Source organism: Nicotiana tomentosiformis, chromosome 11, assembly GCF_000390325.3.
Source record: "Nicotiana tomentosiformis chromosome 11, ASM39032v3, whole genome shotgun sequence".
In the NCBI taxonomy this organism is placed as follows: Eukaryota; Viridiplantae; Streptophyta; class Magnoliopsida; order Solanales; family Solanaceae; genus Nicotiana; species Nicotiana tomentosiformis.
The window spans coordinates 11,400,635-11,425,621 of NC_090822.1; the positions used below are offsets into that span (position 1 = coordinate 11,400,635).

The 24,987-nt window shown below is 26.7% G+C and overlaps 3 protein-coding genes across 3 annotated transcripts; all 3 read right to left on the reverse strand.

The window, feature by feature from the left end:
- Positions 1 to 3,970: 3,970 nt before the first annotated feature.
- LOC138900793 (uncharacterized) lies at positions 3,971 to 5,846 on the reverse strand. The gene has a single exon (XM_070188363.1). The coding sequence runs from the start codon at positions 5,479 to 5,481 to the stop codon at positions 4,228 to 4,230; it is 1,254 nt and encodes a 417-aa protein (XP_070044464.1). The 5' UTR covers positions 5,482 to 5,846; the 3' UTR covers positions 3,971 to 4,227.
- Positions 5,847 to 11,129: 5,283 nt separating this feature from the next.
- LOC138900799 (uncharacterized) lies at positions 11,130 to 13,230 on the reverse strand. The gene has a single exon (XM_070188369.1). It carries the CDS (start codon positions 12,858 to 12,860, stop codon positions 11,607 to 11,609), a length of 1,254 nt encoding a protein of 417 aa, XP_070044470.1. The 5' UTR covers positions 12,861 to 13,230; the 3' UTR covers positions 11,130 to 11,606.
- A 5,280-nt stretch (positions 13,231 to 18,510) lies between these two features.
- On the reverse strand, positions 18,511 to 20,576 carry LOC104089945 (uncharacterized). The gene has a single exon (XM_070188354.1). The coding sequence runs from the start codon at positions 20,237 to 20,239 to the stop codon at positions 18,986 to 18,988; it is 1,254 nt and encodes a 417-aa protein (XP_070044455.1). The 5' UTR covers positions 20,240 to 20,576; the 3' UTR covers positions 18,511 to 18,985.
- Positions 20,577 to 24,987: the final 4,411 nt, after the last annotated feature.

Sequence of the window (24,987 nt, forward strand, 5' to 3'; positions counted from 1 at the left end):
GAAAAGCCAAAATACCAATAATAAACAAAAGAATAATAAATAAAGAAATACAAGATATAAAGGAAAAAAAACCCAATTAAATATGTACACCTAGGAGGAACTGAAATATTAATAAAAGCATGTTTTAGAGAAGGAATAGATACCCCTATAGAAATATATTTAGCAGATGATAGAATAATCCAACCTATAGAAAAAAGCATAATAAGTGCAATAAAAGGAAATCTTATATACCAAAAATTTAAATTCATAATAAGTGCCAATTATTCAATAGCAATAAACGATAGGAATATAGATAAATCATTAGTATTATACTGGAAAATGTCAGGAATAGAATTAACACCTGGAAGTAAGATATTTACAGCTAGATGTAAAAACTTATACGTTTTAACAACAAAACATAAAATAGCAGCAAAAAATAAAATTAATAAAATAAAAATAGAAAATCCATTTGAAAGAATAGTTACAGTTATTGATAATAATGAATATAGTTATAAAGAAATTGACATGGAAGAAGACTTAGAAATAGTAAAAGAAAGATTAAGCACATCAAGTATACCAAACCAATTAACTTATGAAACACCAACATCATCAAGGATAAGTACATCAAGAAGGGAATATATAATCCCAAAAAACTTAATAAGAAACACAAAAGAAAAAATAAATCCATACCATTACTATATAACTGGAATCATGGAACAAAGAAAATATCAAATATTAATAAATACGGGTCAAGAAGAAAATTATATCACAAGAGAATTAGTAACAGAAACTGAAATAATAACTACTGAACAACTATGCCCTGAATTACCCAAGGAATTAATAATAAATGAAGAAATAACAGAAAAAGAAATAATTATTGGAGGAATACCTTTGATAATACAATTTAAAATATATCAAGAAAACGAAAACGAAAATATTACATTAGGAATAAAATGGTTAGAAAAAGTAAAACCATACAATCTAGGAGATAAACAATTAACCATAACATACAAAGATAAGAAAATAATAATAAAAAGAACAGAAGAATGAAAATATATATACTCGCAAAAATCATAGTAGAAGGATATTATAATAGATACTATACACCAATGATAGATACAGGAGCAGAAGCTAATATATGTAAATATAATTGTTTACCAACAGATAAATGGGAAAAATTAAAAACACCTATGGTAGTAACAGGATTTAATAATGAAGGTAGTATGATTAACTACAGAGCCAAGAATATAAAAATCCAAATATGGGATAAAATATTAACTATAGAAGAAACTGATTGAAGCAGAAAATCATGGTAGTGACCGGAAAAGATGATTAAAATAACTTATTATAATATGATGAATAAGGATAATAGACATAGAGATTAAAAGGAATATGTTTTAGCAAATCATATGATAAGATGAACACTTATCTAATAGACGACGATATTACCTATAAAACACTTATACTTTATATACTAAAAGACATTAATAATGATGTAAGAAGAATAATCTATGAAAAAATATTAGCCTTTGAAATAACAGAAATAATAGACCAAAATTAGACAGAACTAATCATACCAGAAACAGATTTATATGAACTAGACCTATATTTTGATAGCATATAATGAATCATACATATCTACAATACTGGCAACAAACTACAGAAAATATAAATTTACTAAAAAATCTAATAGAAAATAATATAGAAGACTATCAAAGAACCCAAGATATAGAATATATAGAATATGTATTAGAATGCATATCAGAAATAATTAGACTAATTCCACTACAAAGAGAATTTTATGAAAAAGCTTTTAGATCAGACTAACTAACAAATGAAACCAATTAACAACGAAAGGGACCCAACAAAATAAACAAAAGAATAATAAATAAAGAAATACAAGATATAAAGGCAAAAAACCCAATTAAATATGTACACCTAGGAGGAACTGAAATATTAATAAAAGCATGTTTTAGAGAAGGAATAGATACCCCTATAGAAATATATTTAGCAGATGATAGAATAATCCAACCTATAGAAAAAAGCATAATAAGTGCAATAAAAGGAAATCTTATATACCAAAAATTTAAATTCATAATAAGTGCCAATTATTCAATAGCAATAAACGATAGGAATATAGATAAATCATTAGTATTATACTGGAAAATGTCAGTATTAAATATATTAAATTTTACATTTACAATTGAAATAATCACTACTAACAAGAATGTTGTTGCAGATTACTTATCAAGACAAAGCTACCCAAACTGAATCAGATAATACAATGGAAAATCCACTCTTAGCTATGACTACACTTTGTAAAAAAGTGGAAAGCATAGAAGAAGAGATACAGATAATAAAGAAAACAGCTAGTGGTCAGCAGCATGACTTGAAAAATGCGGAGATAAGACGATCGGAAGTCTCTAAAATTCCAGAGCTAGAAGGTGACGTTGAGAAACACCTAAAAACTCATAACAGTTTGTTAAATGCAGTTGCAGGAAGCAGCACAGCTAGCAGTTTATCTGCAAAGAAAAAGGAAGAAATTAAACCTAGATATACAAATACAAATATGAACAATCTATTTTCAAAACCATTCATACAGAAAAATATCCAAAATACCCAGAAAGAAGTTTCTTCCAATTGTTGTATTTCTTTGCTTGCTTGTTTTTTAATAATTTCAATTTCTTTTTTCTTATCAATTTCCTCATTTTCTCTACTTATTCTTGTCATAGCTGTTAAGCTATCTTCTAATCTTGCTGTTTCTTTTTCTATCATTAAGTATAATTGGTCTCCTATTTTTTTATATCTTCTGCCTAAATTTGAAAATATTATTTTTATTTTTAATCCGTCTTGGTTTTCATAGGTTTTTTCATCTATTGCAAATTCTTCTTTGTTCATTTTTAATCTATAGCTCTGATACCATTTGTTGGGTCCCTTTCGTTGTTAATTGGTTTCATTTGTTAGTTAGTCTGATCTAAAAGCTTTTTCATAAAATTCTCTTTGTAGTGGAATTAGTCTAATTATTTCTGATATGCATTCTAATACATATTCTATATATTCTATATCTTGGGTTCTTTGATAGTCTTCTATATTATTTTCTATTAGATTTTTTAGTAAATTTATATTTTTTGTAGTTTGTTGCCAGTATTGTAGATATGTATGATTCATTATATGCTATCAAAATATAGGTCTAGTTCATATAAATCTGTTTCTGGTATGATTAGTTCTGTCCAATTTTGGTCTATTATTTCTGTTATTTCAAAGGCTAATATTTTTTCATAGATTATTCTTCTTACATCATTATTAATGTCTTTTAGTATATAAAGTATAAGTGTTTTATAGGTAATATCGTCGTCTATTAGATAAGTGTTCATCTTATCATATGATTTGCTAAAACATATTCCTTTTAATCTCTATGTCTATTATCCTTATTCATCATATTATAATAAATTATTTTAATCATCTTTTCCGGTCACTACCATGATTTTCTGCTTCAATCAGTTACCCTAACAGCGCTTCAACTTTTGTTTACTCCCTTAAACGGCCTCTCTGCCTACCGGTTTCAACCTTAGGATGCATAGTCTGGGCTTACCTACTCTTAGCATATTTTCATGGCAAACTTACTTAAAATGATTTTTATAACAGTACTATTATATGATGGATAATTATAATCTACATGTAAGAGATTATCAGGAATATACTAGTTTAGCTAGTCATGTTCATAGTGTTACATACCTGTTTTTGTAGATTTCTGGTGTCTTCTTGTTGATCTTTCATATTTTCTTGCTGATTCATATCTTGCTTATCTTCCATAGCTTTCCTGTATTTTATCTTTAAGTATTTTATCTGTAAGTATTTCTTGTGAGAAGAGAAGAGAGAGGAGAGAGAAGCCCTTGGCCTGAAGATGTAGGCTGTTTTATTTCATAAACGAAAGGCTTATTTATAATATTACAAAATAACTTTTACTATTCATGAACGACCTTTACTGTTCATGAATCTGACTCTTGACTCTTACTATTCATGAATGACCTTTACTGTTCATGAAACTGACTCTTGACTCTTACTATTCATGAACGACCTTTACTGTTCATGAAACTGACTCTTACTATTTACTTTACGACTTTTACAAAAAACAAAATAACATAAAAAAAAAAGAAAAGATTCTAATATATCTTTCATGTTATTTTATCTGCCATATTTCTTTGTCGTCTAGCTTGTCGTCTTCTTCTTCAGTAATCTTCTTCTTGTTTATTCCAATTGTACGTCTGGAACAATATTATCTTCTCCTTTGCATTTTGAGCATATGTGATCTGGATATTTGTGACTGATTAACTTGCAATATCTTGTTAATAATTCTGGAGAAATAAAATTTGTCCTTATAGCTCTTGTGGTTGTAGATTGTTCTGGCTTCAAAAGACTTAAGACCCATTGTCTTAATTCTTCCATATCTGGTTCTCGTATTTCTCTGCAGTTTGAATATATCATTGTCTGTTCTCTTGAATAATAACTCCAAATAGCATTCTGGTTTAGGTAGTTATTTGCTAGTTCATTTAGTATAGTGGATATTCCGATAATCCTTTTATTTGCATAAAAGTCTGGAATATTTATTTTTTCTATTTCTTCTTGTTCTTCTATTTTTTCCGGTACTAGCATTTCTCTTGTAAGTCCGATCTTGATAACTTGTATGATGGGTTTTATTTCTTCATATAGTATCTCTGCTGTAGCTGAATAGAATCGTATATAGAATAGTGTTCCTTTGGTTATTCTTTTGTACTGCATAAATGCTCTGTATACTTCTGGTATGGTAGCTATTTCTTGTCCTGTCTGTGTATATACTGTATCTAGTAATCCGTAATTGTAGCAAGTGGCTACTAGTTTTGCATTTGTATTTGGTAATGCTATTAGTTTATTATATCCTGTTAGATAATGAGTAATATAATCTTCATCTGGATTTTGGGTAGTTTGGGATCTTGGATTTTTGTTTAGGAAGTTTTGTATTTTATATATGTTGTCTATATATGTACGGGTTATATGGTTGTATGTCTTTTTGGCTTGGTTTAGGCTTTCTTTGTAGGTGTTTATCTGTGGTGGTAGGAATATTTCTTTCTGGGTATTTTGGATATTTTTCTGTATGAATGGTTTTGAAAATAGATTGTTCATATTTGTATTTGTATATCTAGGTTTAATTTCTTCCTTTTTCTTTGCAGATAAACTGCTAGCTGTGCTGCTTCCTGCAACTGCATTTAACAAACTGTTATGAGTTTTTAGGTGTTTCTCAACGTCACCTTCTAGCTCTGGAATTTTAGAGACTTCCGATCGTCTTATCTCCGCATTTTTCAAGTCATGCTGCTGACCACTAGCTGTTTTCTTTATTATCTGTGTCTCTTCTTCTATGCTTTCCACTTTTTTACAAAGTGTAGTCATAGCTAAGAGTAGATTTTCTATTGTATTATCTGGTTCAGTTTGGGTAGCTTTGTCTTGATAAGTAATCTGCAACAACATTCTTGTTAGTAGTGATTATTTCAATTGTAAATGTAAAATTTAATATATTTAATACCAGTCTGCGTATTTCTTTTGTTGTAACTGAATCTTGTACTTTTCTGGTTATCCACCATTTAACTTGGGTGTTATCTGTTCTTACAATAAATCTGTTATAAACTATATATGGTTCAAATGCTAATAAACATTTATATAATGCAAATAATTCTTTTCTATTTATTTCCCATCTTTCTTGTGGTTCAGTATAAGATCCTGAATAATATCTGCAATGATGTTCTATTTTTTCTTTATCATATTTATATTTAAGAACTCCTCCATAACTATGATTACTCGAATCTGTTTCTACAATATAAGTAAATTTCTTATTTTCATCTGGGAGTATAATTTTGGTAATTTCTTGCACAATATTTTAATCTTCCTTATTTGTTCCTTATCTTTTTCATCGAACCCATATTCTACATCCTTTTTTAGTTTTTTCTGTAGAGGTTTTAGGTTTTCTGCTAATTTTGGTATATATTCTCTTACTTGGTTTACTAATCCTAAAAATGATTGTAATTTCTTTTTTGTATCTATATTTTCATCAAGATTGATTATTTTTTGTACTATATGTGTTTGCATTTTTATTCCATTTTTATCTATTTGTATACCTAAAAATTCTATCTGATTCTTCATAATTTCTGCTTTGGTTTTGCTTAAGCTTATACCTGAGTTTTCTATAATATGTATAAATTTTTCTAATAATTTTATATGTTCATCTTGTGTTCTTGAATATAGTAATATATCATCTATATATACTATGCAATTTTCTAGTTGGTTAAAATAATTATCCATAAAATGTTGGTATATTCCTGGTGCATTTTTATATCCAAATGGTAAAACATTCAATTCATAAAATCCTTGTGGTACTGTAAATGCTGTTAGTTTTTTAGATTCATCTTCTAGTTTTAGATGGTAAAATCCTGATTTACAGTCAAATTTACTGAAGTAATTATATCCTTGGATTTGTCTTATTTTTAATATCTTATTAGGTATTGGGTAATTATATGTTTTAGTTTTTGCATTTAAGTTTCGGTAATCTATAACCATTCTACTTTTTCCTCTTTTTTGTTCACTATGTTTATTTACTATAAATGCTGGACTTGTATGTTTACTATTACTTTCTTGTATGTAATTGTTATCTAATAATTCTTTTATATGCATTTTGAATTCTGCTAAGTCATCAAAGTTATATTTTAAAGGTTTTTGTGTTATTATGCTGTTTTCTTCAATTAATTCTATTTTTATTTTTGTTTTATGTTTATTCCAACCTTTTAGAGGGTTATCATTATATAATTTTTCTAATTCATTCTGGATTATTTTTACTTTGTCTATTGTAAATATAATAATTTCTAATTGAGTAGTTATATTTTTACTTATATTTTCTAATTTTTGTGTGATTTTTTCACTTCCTTTTATCCATTCTGTATTTTTTCTTTGTTTATTATTTACTCTTTTTGCTCCTACTTTGTTTTTACATGGTGTGGTAAACCACCAGTGTGTCCTTGTTATTATATGTGGGTATAGTTTATCTAAAAATGGCATTCCTAATAATATATCTTTTGTAGTGAATTCAAAGTTATATATTTCTTCTATAGTTAATATTTTATCCCATATTTGGATTTTTATATTCTTGGCTCTGTAGTTAATCATACTACCTTCATTATTAAATCCTGTTACTACCATAGGTGTTTTTAATTTTTCCCATTTATCTGTTGGTAAACAATTATATTTACATATATTAGCTTCTGCTCCTGTATCTATCATTGGTGTATAGTATCTATTATAATATCCTTCTACTATGATTTTTGCGAGTATATATATTTTCATTCTTCTGTTCTTTTTATTATTATTTTCTTATCTTTGTATGTTATGGTTAATTGTTTATCTCCTAGATTGTATGGTTTTACTTTTTCTAACCATTTTATTCCTAATGTAATATTTTCGTTTTCGTTTTCTTGATATATTTTAAATTGTATTATCAAAGGTATTCCTCCAATAATTATTTCTTTTTCTGTTATTTCTTCATTTATTATTAATTCCTTGGGTAATTCAGGGCATAGTTGTTCAGTAGTTATTATTTCAGTTTCTGTTACTAATTCTCTTGTGATATAATTTTCTTCTTGACCCGTATTTATTAATATTTGATATTTTCTTTGTTCCATGATTCCAGTTATATAGTAATGGTATGGATTTATTTTTTCTTTTGTGTTTCTTATTAAGTTTTTTGGGATTATATATTCCCTTCTTGATGTACTTATCCTTGATGATGTTGGTGTTTCATAAGTTAATTGGTTTGGTATACTTGATGTGCTTAATCTTTCTTTTACTATTTCTAAGTCTTCTTCCATGTCAATTTCTTTATAACTATATTCATTATTATCAATAACTGTAACTATTCTTTCAAATGGATTTTCTATTTTTATTTTATTAATTTTATTTTTTACTGCTATTTTATGTTTTGTTGTTAAAACGTATAAGTTTTTACATCTAGCTGTAAATATCTTACTTCCAGGTGTTAATTCTATTCCTGACATTTTCCAGTATAATATTAATGATTTATCTATATTTCTATCGTTTATTGCTATTGAATAATTGGCACTTATTATGAATTTAAATTTTTGGTATATAAGATTTCCTTTTATTGCACTTATTATGCTTTTTTCTATAGGTTGGATTATTCTATCATCTGCTAAATATATTTCTATAGGGGTATCTATTCCTTCTCTAAAACATGCTTTTATTAATATTTCAGTTCCTCCTAGGTGTACATATTTAATTGGGTTTTTTTTCCTTTATATCTTGTATTTCTTTATTTATTATTCTTTTGTTTATTATTGGTATTTTGGCTTTTCCTTTTGTATATTTACAGTCAATTATATGTTCTTTTTGGCTAACTACGTAGTATTCTTCTCTTTGTCTTTTGAACCAATTTTTTATTGTAGGTACTTCAAATATTTTTTCGACACTGAGGTCTAATTCTTTTCCTTTTATTTGTTCAAATATACTATTATCAAATATAATCTTTTGTTCTGAGGATTCTTCATCTTTATATTCTTCTCGTGTTATTATTTTTATTTCTTTTTCAGTCATTAGGTTTCATCATCTTCTTTAGTTATTTCATCTCCTATTTCATCTTCTATATCTGATATTTCATATACACTATCTTCACTATCTAGTTCATAGTCTATATATTCCATTTGCATATATTCTTCATCATCAATTATGATTTCAGTTATTTGTTTTTTCTTTAAGTTTCTAGGTGCTTTACAGTCTTTAGCTATATGTCCTAATTTTCCACAGTTATAACAAGTACATTCTGTTAATTTCTTTTTTGGTCTAAATGATCTTTTATTCTGATAATTTTTTACATAATATCTTTTTCTTGGTTTTTTATTTTTATATTTTGACTTGTATTTATTATATTTCTTTGTTTTCCATTTTTTATTATAATATTTATCTGTACATCCAAATTGTGGTGCTGTTTTATTTTTACAACATCTTAAGTTTTTTATTAATATTTTTTCCATTTTTGTTTCTTCTTTATATTTTTCACATAATTGTACAAACCATTGCTGTAGAAAATTTATTCTAGCTCCTAAAGTATATGCTAATCCTGCTTCATTCCATTCTTTTATTATTTTAGAATTAAAAGGTTCTGGTAGTTTTGTGAAATATAATTTTCTTATTTCTTTGCTTTCTTCTGCATTATATGTTCCTTTATAATAATATTCTCTGAATGCACAAGTATATTCGTCTATATAACACATATTACATATTGCTAATTTTGTTATTAGATTTCTATTTATTTGTTTTTCCTTATTTTGTTCTTCAATTTCTGTAGTCATGCTACTAAATTCGTTTCTTATAGCTATTTCATATTTGTATAATATTTCTATATTTGTTATTGCTATTTCACCATTAAATTTTTTATTGCTTCTTAAGGTATCTACACTTTCTCTAGTTAAATTTTGTAACCATAATTTTACCGTTCCTATGAGTGTTCTTTCTATATATCCTGGTATTTCTGTCATTCCTATTTTATTATCTACCAATTGTTTAGATACATATCCTATCCATAGTTGGATTGTTTTATTTATATCTGCTACGCAATCTAAATCTAAAAAGTTATATTGTTCTGATATTGGTTTTGGTGTCCATTTTTTATTTAATCTGCTATCCCATAGTGTATTATATCTATCATGTTGTTCATAATTAGCTGTATAATAATTTGGGTATAATCCTTTTGAATTTTTTACACCTGATGTACTAGGTTTTTCATCCATATTTACATCTCCTGTATTTACTTCTACATTTTTTGTTTTTTCTATACTATCTAAAAGTTCTGTATATGTTTCACTTATTTCGCTTGATTCTGACTCTTGGTCATCTATATTATTATCTATTTCTTCAATTCTGAGAGTTTCTTCTGTTTGTAATATTTGTTTAAATTTATTTATTTCATCTGTTAGTTCTATTTCTTTATTCTTTTCTCTTTACTTGTTTTCATATAGTGCTTTTAACATATTTAATTCTTTTTCTAATGCTATAATCTTTGTATTTTTGGTTTCTTCCAATTGTTGTATTTCTTTGCTTGCTTGTTTTTTAATAATTTCAATTTCTTTTTTCTTATCAATTTCCTCATTTTCTCTACTTATTCTTGTCATAGCTGTTAAGCTATCTTCTAATCTTGCTGTTTCTTTTTCTATCATTAAGTATAATTGGTCTCCTATTTTTTTATATCTTCTGCCTAAGTTTGAAAATATTATTTTTATTTTTAATCCGTCTTGGTTTTCATAGGTTTTTTCATCTATTGCAAATTCTTCTTTGTTCATTTTTAATCTATAGCTCTGATACCATTTGTTGGTCATTTGTCATTTGTTGGTAATACATATTCTATATATTCTATATCTTGGGTTCTTTGATAGTCTTCTATATTATTTTCTATTAGATTTTTTAGTAAATTTATATTTTCTGTAGTTTATTGCCAGTATTGTAGATATGTATGATTCATTATATGCTATCAAAATATAGGTCTAGTTCATATAAATCTGTTTCTGGTATGATTAGTTCTGTCCAATTTTGGTCTATTATTTCTGTTATTTCAAAGGCTAATATTTTTTCATAGATTATTCTTCTTACATCATTATTAATGTCTTTTAGTATATAAAGTATAAGTGTTTTATAGGTAATATCGTCGTCTATTAGATAAGTGTTCATCTTATCATATGATTTGCTAAAACATATTCCTTTTAATCTCTATGTCTATTATCCTTATTCATCATATTATAATAAATTATTTTAATCATCTTTTCCGGTCACTACCATGATTTTCTGCTTCAATCAGTTACCCTAACAGCGCTTCAACTTTTGTTTACTCCCCTAAACGGCCTCTCTGCCTACCGGTTTCAACCTTAGGATGCATAGTCTGGGCTTACCTACTCTTAGCATATTTTCATGGCAAACTTACTTAAGATGATTTTTATAACAGTACTATTATATGATGGATAATTATAATCTACATGTAAGAGATTATCAGGAATATACTAGTTTAGCTAGTCATGTTCATAGTGTTACATACCTGTTTTTGTAGATTCCTGGTGTCTTCTTGTTGATCTTTCATATTTTCTTGCTGATTCATATCTTGCTTATCTTCCATAGCTTTCCTGTATTTTATCTTTAAGTATTTTATCTGTAAGTATTTCTTGTGAGAAGAGAAGAGAGAGGAGAGAGAAGCCCTTGGCCTGAAGATGTAGCCTGTTTTATTTCATAAACGAAAGGCTTATTTATAATATTACAAAATGACTTTTACTATTCATGAACGACCTTTACTGTTCATGAATCTGACTCTTGACTCTTACTATTCATGAACGACCTTTACTGTTCATGAAACTGACTCTTGACTCTTACTATTCATGAACGACCTTTACTGTTCATGAAACTGACTCTTACTATTTACTTTACGACTTTTACAAAAAACAAAATAACATAAAGAAAAGAAAAGATTCTAATATATCTTTCATGTTATTTTATCTGCCATATTTCTTTGTCGTCTAGCTTGTCGTCTTCTTCTTCAGTAATCTTCTTCTTGTTTATTCCAATTGTACGTCTGGAACAATATTATCTTCTCCTTTGCATTTTGAGCATATGTGATCTGGATATTTGTGACTGATTAACTTGCAATATCTTGTTAATAATTCTGGAGAAATAAAATTTGTCCTTATAGCTCTTGTGGTTGTAGATTGTTCTGGCTTCAAAAGACTTAAGACCCATTGTCTTAATTCTTCCATATCTGGTTCTCGTATTTCTCTACAGTTTGAATATATCATTGTCTGTTCTCTTGAATAATAACTCCAAATAGCATTCTGGTTTAGGTAGTTGTTTGCTAGTTCATTTAGTATAGTGGATATTCCGATAATCCTTTTATTTGCATAAAAGTCTGGAATATTTATTTTTTCTATTTCTTCTTGTTCTTCTATTTTTTCCGGTACTAGCATTTCTCTTGTAAGTCCGATCTTGATAACTTGTATGATGGGTTTTATTTCTTCATATAGTATCTCTGCTGTAGCTGAATAGAATCGTATATAGAATAGTGTTCCTTTGGTTATTCTTTTGTACTGCATAAATGCTCTGTATACTTCTGGTATGGTAGCTATTTCTTGTCCTGTCTGTGTATATACTGTATCTAGTAATCCGTAATTGTAGCAAGTGGCTACTAGTTTTGCATTTGTATTTGGTAATGCTATTAGTTTATTATATCCTGTTAGATAATGAGTAATATAATCTTCATCTGGATTTTGGGTAGTTTGGGATCTTGGATTTTTGTTTAGGAAGTTTTGTATTTTATATATGTTGTCTATATATGTACGGGTTATATGGTTGTATGTCTTTTTGGCTTGGTTTAGGCTTTCTTTGTAGGTGTTTATCTGTGGTGGTAGGAATATTTCTTTCTGGGTATTTTGGATATTTTTCTGTATGAATGGTTTTGAAAATAGATTGTTCATATTTGTATTTGTATATCTAGGTTTAATTTCTTCCTTTTTCTTTGCAGATAAACTGCTAGCTGTGCTGCTTCCTGCAACTGCATTTAACAAACTGCTATGAGTTTTTAGGTGTTTCTCAACGTCACCTTCTAGCTCTGGAATTTTAGAGACTTCCGATCGTCTTATCTCCGCATTTTTCAAGTCATGCTGCTGACCACTAGCTGTTTTCTTTATTATCTGTATCTCTTCTTCTATGCTTTCCACTTTTTTACAAAGTGTAGTCATAGCTAAGAGTAGATTTTCCATTGTATTATCTGGTTCAGTTTGGGTAGCTTTGTCTTGATAAGTAATCTGCAACAACATTCTTGTTAGTAGTGATTATTTCAATTGTAAATGTAAAATTTAATATATTTAATACCAGTCTGCGTATTTCTTTTGTTGTAACTGAATCTTGTACTTTTCTGGTTATCCACCATTTAACTTGGGTGTTATCTGTTCTTACAATAAATCTGTTATAAACTATATATGGTTCAAATGCTAATAAACATTTATATAATGCAAATAATTCTTTTCTATTTATTTCCCATCTTTCTTGTGGTTCAGTATAAGATCCTGAATAATATCTGCAATGATGTTCTATTTTTTCTTTATCATATTTATATTTAAGAACTCCTCCATAACTATGATTACTCGAATCTGTTTCTACAATATAAGTAAATTTCTTATTTTCATCTGGGAGTATAATTTTGGTAATTTCTTGCACAATATTTTAATCTTCCTTATTTGTTCCTTATCTTTTTCATCGAACCCATATTCTACATCCTTTTTTAGTTTTTTCTGTAGAGGTTTTAGGTTTTCTGCTAATTTTGGTATATATTCTCTTACTTGGTTTACTAATCCTAAAAATGATTGTAATTTCTTTTTTGTATCTATGTTTTCATCAAGATTGATTATTTTTTGTACTATATGTGTTTGCATTTTTATTCCATTTTTATCTATTTGTATACCTAAAAATTCTATCTGATTCTTCATAATTTCTGCTTTGGTTTTGCTTAAGCTTATACCTGAGTTTTCTATAATATGTATAAATTTTTCTAATAATTTTATATGTTCATCTTGTGTTCTTGAATATAGTAATATATCATCTATATATACTATGCAATTTTCTAGTTGGTTAAAATAATTATCCATAAAATGTTGGTATCTTCCTGGTGCATTTTTATATCCAAATGGTAAAACATTCCATTCATAAAATCCTTGTGGTACTGTAAATGCTGTTAGTTTTTTAGATTCATCTTCTAGTTTTAGATGGTAAAATCCTGATTTACAGTCAAATTTACTGAAGTAATTATATCCTTGGATTTGTCTTATTTTTAATATCTTATTAGGTATTGGGTAATTATATGTTTTAGTTTTTGCATTTAAGTTTCGGTAATCTATAACCATTCTACTTTTTCCTCTTTTTTGTTCACTATGTTTATTTACTATAAATGCTGGACTTGTATGTTTACTATTACTTTCTTGTATGTAATTGTTATCTAATAATTCTTTTATATGCATTTTGAATTCTGCTAAGTCATCAAAGTTATATTTTAAAGGTTTTTGTGTTATTATGCTGTTTTCTTCAATTAATTCTATTTTTATTTTTGTTTTATGTTTATTCCAACCTTTTAGAGGGTTATCATTATATAATTTTTCTAATTCATTCTGGATTATTTTTACTTTGTCTATTGTAAATATAATAATTTCTAATTGAGTAGTTATATTTTTACTTATATTTTCTAATTTTTGTGTGATTTTTTCACTTCCTTTTATCCATTCTGTATTTTTTCTTTGTTTATTATTTACTCTTTTTGCTCCTACTTTGTTTTTACATGGTGTGGTAAACCACCAGTGTGTCCTTGTTATTATATGTGGGTATAGTTTATCTAAAAATGGCATTCCTAATAATATATCTTTTGTAGTGAATTCAAAGTTATATATTTCTTCTATAGTTAATATTTTATCCCATATTTGAATTTTTATATTCTTGGCTCTGTAGTTAATCATACTACCTTCATTATTAAATCCTGTTACTACCATAGGTGTTTTTAATTTTTCCCATTTATCTGTTGGTAAATAATTATATTTACATATATTAGCTTCTGCTCCTGTATCTATCATTGGTGTATAGTATCTATTATAATATCCTTCTACTATGATTTTTGCGAGTATATATATTTTCATTCTTCTGTTCTTTTTATTATTATTTTCTTATCTTTGTATGTTATGGTTAATTGTTTATCTCCTAGATTGTATGGTTTTACTTTTTCTAACCATTTTATTCCTAATGTAATATTTTCGTTTTCGTTTTCTTGATATATTTTAAATTGTATTATCAAAGGTATTCCTCCAATAATTATTTCTTTTTCTGTTATTTCTTCATTTATTATTAATTCCTTGGGTAATTCAGGGCATAGTTGTTCAGTAGTTATTATTTCAGTTTCTGTTACTAATTCTCTTGTGATATAATTTTCTTCTTGACCCGTATTTATTAATATTTGATATTTTCTTTGTTCCATGATTCCAGTTATATAGTAATGGTATGGATTTATTTTTTCTTTTGTGTTTCTTATTAAGTTTTTTGGGATTATATATTCCCTTCTTGATGTACTTATCCTTGATGATGTTGGTGTTTCATAAGTTAATTGGTTTGGTATACTTGATGTGCTTAATCTTTCTTTTACTATTTCTAAGTGTTCTTCCATGTTAATTTCTTTATAACTATATTCATTATTATCAATAACTGTAACTATTCTTTCAAATGGATTTTCTATTTTTATTTTATTAATTTTATTTTTTGCTGCTATTTTATGTTTTGTTGTTAAAACGTATAAGTTTTTACATCTAGCTGTAAATATCTTACTTCCAGGTGTTAATTCTATTCCTGACATTTTCCAGTATAATACTAATGATTTATCTATATTCCTATCGTTTATTGCTATTGAATAATTGGCACTTATTATGAATTTAAATTTTTGGTATATAAGATTTCCTTTTATTGCACTTATTATGCTTTTTTCTATAGGTTGGATTATTCTATCATCTGCTAAATATATTTCTATAGGGGTATCTATTCCTTCTCTAAAACATGCTTTTATTAATATTTCAGTTCCTCCTAGGTGTACATATTTAATTGGGTTTTTTTTCCTTTATATCTTGTATTTCTTTATTTATTATTCTTTTGTTTATTATTGGTATTTTGGCTTTTCCTTTTGTATATTTACAGTCAATTATATGTTCTTTTTGGCTAACTACGTAGTATTCTTCTCTTTGTCTTTTGAACCAATTTTTTATTGTAGGTACTTCAAATATTTTTTCGACACTGAGGTCTAATTCTTTTCCTTTTATTTGTTCAAATATACTATTATCAAATATAATCTTTTGTTCTGAGGATTCTTCATCTTTATATTCTTCTCGTGTTATTATTTTTATTTCTTTTTCAGTCATTAGGTTTCATCATCTTCTTTAGTTATTTCATCTCCTATTTCATCTTCTATATCTGATATTTCATATACACTATCTTCACTATCTAGTTCATAGTCTATATATTCTATTTGCATATATTCTTCATCATCAATTATGATTTCAGTTATTTGTTTTTTCTTTAAGTTTCTAGGTGCTTTACAGTCTTTAGCTATATGTCCTAATTTTTCACAGTTATAACAAGTACATTCTGTTAATTTCTTTTTTGGTCTAAATGGTCTTTTATTCTGATAATTTTTTACATAATATCTTTTTCTTGGTTTTTTATTTTTATATTTTGACTTGTATTTATTATATTTCTTTGTTTTTCATTTTTTATTATAATATTTATCTGTACATCCAAATTGTGGTGCTGTTTTATTTTTACAACATCTTAAGTTTTTTATTAATATTTTTTCCATTTTTGTTTCTTCTTTATATTTTTCACATAATTGTACAAACCATTGTTGTAGAAATTTTATTCTAGCTCCTAAAGTATCTGCTAATCCTGCTTCATTCCATTCTTTTATTATTTTAGAATTAAAAGGTTCTGGTAGTTTTGTGAAATATAATTTTCTTATTTCTTTGCTTTCTTCTGCATTATATGTTCCTTTATAATAATATTCTCTGAATGCACAAGTATATTCGTCTATATAACACATATTACATATTGCTAATTTTGTTATTAGATTTCTATTTATTTGTTTTTCCTTATTTTGTTCTTCAATTTCTGTAGTCATGCTACTAAATTCGTTTCTTATAGCTATTTCATATTTGTATAATATTTCTATATTTGTTATTGCTATTTCACCATTAAATTTTTTATTGCTTCTTAAGGTATCTACACTTTCTCTAGTTAAATTTTGTAACCATAATTTTACCGTTCCTATGAGTGTTCTTTCTATATATCCTGGTGTTTCTGTCATTCCTATTTTATTATCTACCAATTGTTTAGATACATATCCTATCCATAGTTGGATTGTTTTATTTATATCTGCTACGCAATCTAAATCTAAAAAGTTATATTGTTCTGATATTGGTTTTGGTGTCCATTTTTTTATTTAATCTGCTATCCCATAGTGTATTATATCTATCATGTTGTTCATAATTAGCTGTATAATAATTTGGGTATAATCCTTTTGAATTTTTTACACCTGATGTACTAGGTTTTTCATCCATATTTACATCTCCTGTATTTACTTCTACATTTTTTGTTTTTTCTATACTATCTAAAAGTTCTGTATATGTTTCACTTATTTCGCTTGATTCTGACTCTTGGTCATCTATATTATTATCTATTTCTTCAATTCTGAGAGTTTCTTCTGTTTGTAATATTTGTTTAAATTTATTTATTTCATCTGTTAGTTCTATTTCTTTATTCTTTTCTCTTTACTTGTTTTCATATAGTGCTTTTAACATATTTAATTCTTTTTCTAATGCTATAATCTTTGTATTTTTGGTTTCTTCCAATTGTTGTATTTCTTTGCTTGCTTGTTTTTTAATAATTTCAATTTCTTTTTTCTTATCAATTTTCTCATTTTCTCTACTTATTCTTGTCATAGCTGTTAAGCTATCTTCTAATCTTGCTGTTTCTTTTTCTATCATTAAGTATAATTGGTCTCCTATTTTTTTATATCTTCTGCCTAAGTTTGAAAATATTATTTTTATTTTTAATCCGTCTTGGTTTTCATAGGTTTTTTCATCTATTGCAAATTCTTCTTTGTTCATTTTTAATCTATAGCTCTGATACCATTTGTTGGTCATTTGTCATTTGTTGGTAATACATATTCTATATATTCTATATCTTGGGTTCTTTGATAGTCTTCTATATTATTTTCTATTAGATTTTTTAGTAAATTTATATTTTCTGTAGTTTATTGCCAGTATTGTAGATATGTATGATTCATTATATGCTATCAAAATATAGGTCTAGTTCATATAAATCTGTTGCTGGTATGATTAGTTCTGTCCAATTTTGGTCTATTATTTCTGTTATTTCAAAGGCTAATATTTTTTCATAGATTATTCTTCTTACATCATTATTAATGTCTTTTAGTATATAAAGTATAAGTGTTTTATAGGTAATATCGTCGTCTATTAGATAAGTGTTCATCTTATCATATGATTTGCTAAAACATATTCCTTTTAATCTCTATGTCTATTATCCTTATTCATCATATTATAATAAATTATTTTAATCATCTTTTCCGGTCACTACCATGATTTTCTGCTTCAATCAGTTACCCTAACAGCGCTTCAACTTTTGTTTACTCCCTAAACGGCCTCTCTGCCTACCGGTTTCAACCTTAGGATGCATAGTCTGGGCTTACCTACTCTTAGCATATTTTCATGGCAAACTTACTTAAGATGATTTTTATAACAGTACTATTATATGATGGATAATTATAATCTACATGTAAGAGATTATCAGGAATATACTAGTTTAGCTAGTCATGTTCATAGTGTTACATACCTGTTTTTGTAGATTCCTGGTGTCTTCTTGTTGATCTTTCATATTTTCTTGCTGATTCATATCTTGCTTATCTTCCATAGCTTTCCTGTATTTTATCTTTAAGTATTTTATCTGTAAGTATTTCTTGTGAGAAGAGAAGAGAGAGGAGAGAGAAGCCCTTGGCCTGAAGATGTAGCCTGTTTTATTTCATAAACGAAAGGCTTATTTATAATATTACAAAATGACTTTTACTATTCATGAACGACCTTTACTGTTCATGAATCTGACTCTTGACTCTTACTATTCATGAACGACCTTTACTGTTCATGAAACTGACTCTTGACTCTTACTATTCATGAACGACCTTTACTGTTCATGAAACTGACTCTTACTATTTACTTTACGACTTTTACAAAAAACAAAATAACATAAAGAAAAGAAAAGATTCTAATATATCTTTCATGTTATTTTATCTGCCATATTTCTTTGTCGTCTAGCTTGTCGTCTTCTTCTTCAGTAATCTTCTTCTTGTTTATTCCAATTGTACGTCTGGAACAATATTATCTTCTCCTTTGCATTTTGAGCATATGTGATCTGGATATTTGTGACTGATTAACTTGCAATATCTTGTTAATAATTCTGGAGAAATAAAATTTGTCCTTATAGCTCTTGTGGTTGTAGATTGTTCTGGCTTCAAAAGACTTAAGACCCATTGTCTTAATTCTTCCATATCTGGTTCTCGTATTTCTCTGCAGTTTGAATATATCATTGTCTGTTCTCTTGAATAATAACTCCAAATAGCATTCTGGTTTAGGTAGTTGTTTGCTAGTTCATTTAGTATAGTGGATATTCCGATAATCCTTTTATTTGCATAAAAGTCTGGAATATTTATTTTTTCTATTTCTTCTTGTTCTTCTATTTTTTCCGGTACTAGCATTTCTCTTGTAAGTCCGATCTTGATAACTTGTATGATGGGTTTTATTTCTTCATATAGTATCTCTGCTGTAGCTGAATAGAATCGTATATAGAATAGTGTTCCTTTGGTTATTCTTTTGTACTGCATAAATGCTCTGTATACTTCTGGTATGGTAGCTATTTCTTGTCCTGTCTGTGTATATACTGTATCTAGTAATCCGTAATTGTAGCAAGTGGCTACTAGTTTTGCATTTGTATTTGGTAATGCTATTAGTTTATTATATCCTGTTAGATAATGAGTAATATAATCTTCATCTGGATTTTGGGTAGTTTGGGATCTTGGATTTTTGTTTAGGAAGTTTTGTATTTTATATATGTTGTCTATATATGTACGGGTTATATGGTTGTATGTCTTTTTGGCTTGGTTTAGGCTTTCTTTGTAGGTGTTTATCTGTGGTGGTAGGAATATTTCTTTCTGGGTATTTTGGATATTTTTCTGTATGAATGGTTTTGAAAATAGATTGTTCATATTTGTATTTGTATATCTAGGTTTAATTTCTTCCTTTTTCTTTGCAGATAAACTGCTAGCTGTGCTGCTTCCTGCAACTGCATTTAACAAACTGTTATGAGTTTTTAGGTGTTTCTCAACGTCACCTTCTAGCTCTGGAATTTTAGAGACTTCCGATCGTCTTATCTCCGCATTTTTCAAGTCATGCTGCTGACCACTAGCTGTTTTCTTTATTATCTGTATCTCTTCTTCTATGCTTTCCACTTTTTTACAAAGTGTAGTCATAGCTAAGAGTAGATTTTTCATTGTATTATCTGGTTCAGTTTGGGTAGCTTTGTCTTGATAAGTAATCTGCAACAACATTCTTGTTAGTAGTGATTATTTCAATTGTAAATGTAAAATTTAATATATTTAATACCAGTCTGCGTATTTCTTTTGTTGTAACTGAATCTTGTACTTTTCTGGTTATCCACCATTTAACTTGGGTGTTATCTGTTCTTACAATAAATCTGTTATAAACTATATATGGTTCAAATGCTAATAAACATTTATATAATGCAAATAATTCTTTTCTATTTATTTCCCATCTTTCTTGTGGTTCAGTATAAGATCCTGAATAATATCTGCAATGATGTTCTATTTTTTCTTTATCATATTTATATTTAAGAACTCCTCCATAACTATGATTACTCGAATCTGTTTCTACAATATAAGTAAATTTCTTATTTTCATCTGGGAAGTATAATTTTGGTAATTTCTTGCACAATATTTTAATCTTCCTTATTTGTTCCTTATCTTTTTCATCGAACCCATATTCTACATCCTTTTTTAGTTTTTTCTGTAGAGGTTTTAGGTTTTCTGCTAATTTTGGTATATATTCTCTTACTTGGTTTACTAATCCTAAAAATGATTGTAATTTCTTTTTTGTATCTATGTTTTCATCAAGATTGATTATTTTTTGTACTATATGTGTTTGCATTTTTATTCCATTTTTATCTATTTGTATACCTAAAAATTCTATCTGATTCTTCATAATTTCTGCTTTGGTTTTGCTTAAGCTTATACCTGAGTTTTCTATAATATGTATAAATTTTTCTAATAATTTTATATGTTCATCTTGTGTTCTTGAATATAGTAATATATCATCTATATATACTATGCAATTTTCTAGTTGGTTAAAATAATTATCCATAAAATGTTGGTATCTTCCTGGTGCATTTTTATATCCAAATGGTAAAACATTCCATTCATAAAATCCTTGTGGTACTGTAAATGCTGTTAGTTTTTTAGATTCATCTTCTAGTTTTAGATGGTAAAATTCTGATTTACAGTCAAATTTACTGAAGTAATTATATCCTTGGATTTGTCTTATTTTTAATATCTTATTAGGTATTGGGTAATTATATGTTTTAGTTTTTGCATTTAAGTTTCGGTAATCTATAACCATTCTACTTTTTCCTCTTTTTTGTTCACTATGTTTATTTACTATAAATGCTGGACTTGTATGTTTACTATTACTTTCTTGTATGTAATTGTTATCTAATAATTCTTTTATATGCATTTTGAATTCTGCTAAGTCATCAAAGTTATATTTTAAAGGTTTTTGTGTTATTATGCTGTTTTCTTCAATTAATTCTATTTTTATTTTTGTTTTATGTTTATTCCAACCTTTTAGAGGGTTATCATTATATAATTTTTCTAATTCATTCTGGATTATTTTTACTTTGTCTATTGTAAATATAATAATTTTTAATTGAGTAGTTATATTTTTACTTATATTTTCTAATTTTTGTGTGATTTTTTCACTTCCTTTTATCCATTCTGTATTTTTTCTTTGTTTATTATTTACTCTTTTTGCTCCTACTTTATTTTTACATGGTGTGGTAAACCACCAGTGTGTCCTTGTTATTATATGTGGGTATAGTTTATCTAAAAATGGCATTCCTAATAATATATCTTTTGTAGTGAATTCAAAGTTATATATTTCTTCTATAGTTAATATTTTATCCCATATTTGGATTTTTATATTCTTGGCTCTGTAGTTAATCATACTACCTTCATTATTAAATCCTGTTACTACCATAGGTGTTTTTAATTTTTTCCATTTATCTGTTGGTAAACAATTATATTTACATATATTAGCTTCTGCTCCTGTATCTATCATTGGTGTATAGTATCTATTATAATATCCTTCTACTATGATTTTTGCGAGTATATATATTTTCATTCTTCTGTTCTTTTTATTATTATTTTCTTATCTTTGTATGTTATGGTTAATTGTTTATCTCCTAAATTGTATGGTTTTACTTTTTCTAACCATTTTATTCCTAATGTAATATTTTCGTTTTCGTTTTCTTGATATATTTTAAATTGTATTATCAAAGGTATTCCTCCAATAATTATTTCTTTTTCTGTTATTTCTTCATTTATTATTAATTCCTTGGGTAATTCAGGGCATAGTTGTTCAGTAGTTATTATTTCAGTTTCTGTTACTAATTCTCTTGTGATATAATTTTCTTCTTGACCCGTATTTATTAATATTTGATATTTTCTTTGTTCCATGATTCCAGTTATATAGTAATGGTATGGATTTATTTTTTCTTTTGTGTTTCTTATTAAGTTTTTTGGGATTATATATTCCCTTCTTGATGTACTTATCCTTGATGATGTTGGTGTTTCATAAGTTAATTGGTTTGGTATACTTGATGTGCTTAATCTTTCTTTTACTATTTCTAAGTCTTCTTCCATGTCAATTTCTTTATAACTATATTCATTATTATCAATAACTGTAACTATTCTTTCAAATGGATTTTCTATTTTTATTTTATTAATTTTATTTTTTACTGCTATTTTATGTTTTGTTGTTAAAACGTATAAGTTTTTACATCTAGCTGTAAATATCTTACTTCCAGGTGTTAATTCTATTCCTGACATTTTCCAGTATAATACTAATGATTTATCTATATTCCTATCGTTTATTGCTATTGAATAATTGGCACTTATTATGAATTTAAATTTTTGGTATATAAGATTTCCTTTTATTGCACTTATTATGCTTTTTTCTATAGGTTGGATTATTCTATCATCTGCTAAATATATTTCTATAGGGGTATCTATTCCTTCTCTAAAACATGCTTTTATTAATATTTCAGTTCCTCCTAGGTGTACATATTTAATTGGGTTTTTTGCCTTTATATCTTGTATTTCTTTATTTATTATTCTTTTGTTTATTATTGGTATTTTGGCTTTTCCTTTTGTATATTTACAGTCAATTATATGTTCTTTTTGGCTAACTACGTAGTATTCTTCTCTTTGTTTTTTGAACCAATTTTTTATTGTAGGTACTTCAAATATTTTTTCGACACTGAGGTCTAATTCTTTTCCTTTTATTTGTTCAAATATACTATTATCAAATATAATCTTTTGTTCTGAGGATTCTTCATCTTTATATTCTTCTCGTGTTATTATTTTTATTTCTTTTTCAGTCATTAGGTTTCATCATCTTCTTTAGTTATTTCATCTCCTATTTCATCTTCTATATCTGATATTTCATATACACTATCTTCACTATCTAGTTCATAGTCTATATATTCCATTTGCATATATTCTTCATCATCAATTATGATTTCAGTTATTTGTTTTTTCTTTAAGTTTCTAGGTGCTTTACAGTCTTTAGCTATATGTCCTAATTTTCCACAGTTATAACAAGTACATTCTGTTAATTTCTTTTTTGGTCTAAATGGTCTTTTATTCTGATAATTTTTTACATAATATCTTTTTCTTGGTTTTTTATTTTTATATTTTGACTTGTATTTATTATATTTCTTTGTTTTCCATTTTTTATTATAATATTTATCTGTACATCCAAATTGTGGTGCTGTTTTATTTTTACAACATCTTAAGTTTTTTATTAATATTTTTTCTATTTTTGTTTCTTCTTTATATTTTTCACATAATTGTACAAACCATTGTTGTAGAAATTTTATTCTAGCTCCTAAAGTATCTGCTAATCCTGCTTCATTCCATTCTTTTATTATTTTAGAATTAAAAGGTTCTGGTAGTTTTGTGAAATATAATTTTCTTATTTCTTTGCTTTCTTCTGCATTATATGTTCCTTTATAATAATATTCTCTGAATGCACAAGTATATTCGTCTATATAACACATATTACATATTGCTAATTTTGTTATTAGATTTCTATTTATTTGTTTTTTCTTATTTTGTTCTTCAATTTCTGTAGTCATGCTACTAAATTCGTTTCTTATAGCTATTTCATATTTGTATAATATTTCTATATTTGTTATTGCTATTTCACCATTAAATTTTTTATTGTTTCTTAAGGTATCTACACTTTCTCTAGTTAAATTTTGTAACCATAATTTTACCGTTCCTATGAGTGTTCTTTCTATATATCCTGGTGTTTCTGTCATTCCTATTTTATTATCTACCAATTATTTAGATACATATCCTATCCATAGTTGGATTGTTTTATTTATATCTGCTACGCAATCTAAATCTAAAAAGTTATATTGTTCTGATATTGGTTTTGGTGTCCATTTTTTTATTTAATCTGCTATCCCATAGTGTATTATATCTATCATGTTGTTCATAATTAGCTGTATAATAATTTGGGTATAATCCTTTTGGATTTTTTACACCTGATGTACTAGGTTTTTCATCCATATTTACATCTCCTGTATTTACTTCTACATTTTTTGTTTTTTCTATACTATCTAAAAGTTCTGTATATGTTTCACTTATTTCGCTTGATTCTGACTCTTGGTCATCTATATTATTATCTATTTCTTCAATTCTGAGAGTTTCTTCTGTTTGTAATATTTGTTTAAATTTATTTATTTCATCTGTTAGTTCTATTTCTTTATTCTTTTCTCTTTGCTTGTTTTCATATAGTGCTTTTAACATATTTAATTCTTTTTCTAATGCTATAATCTTTGTATTTTTGGTTTCTTCCAATTGTTGTATTTCTTTGCTTGCTTGTTTTTTAATAATTTCAATTTCTTTTTTCTTATCAATTTCCTCATTTTCTCTACTTATTCTTGTCATAGCTGTTAAGCTATCTTCTAATCTTGCTGTTTCTTTTTCTATCATTA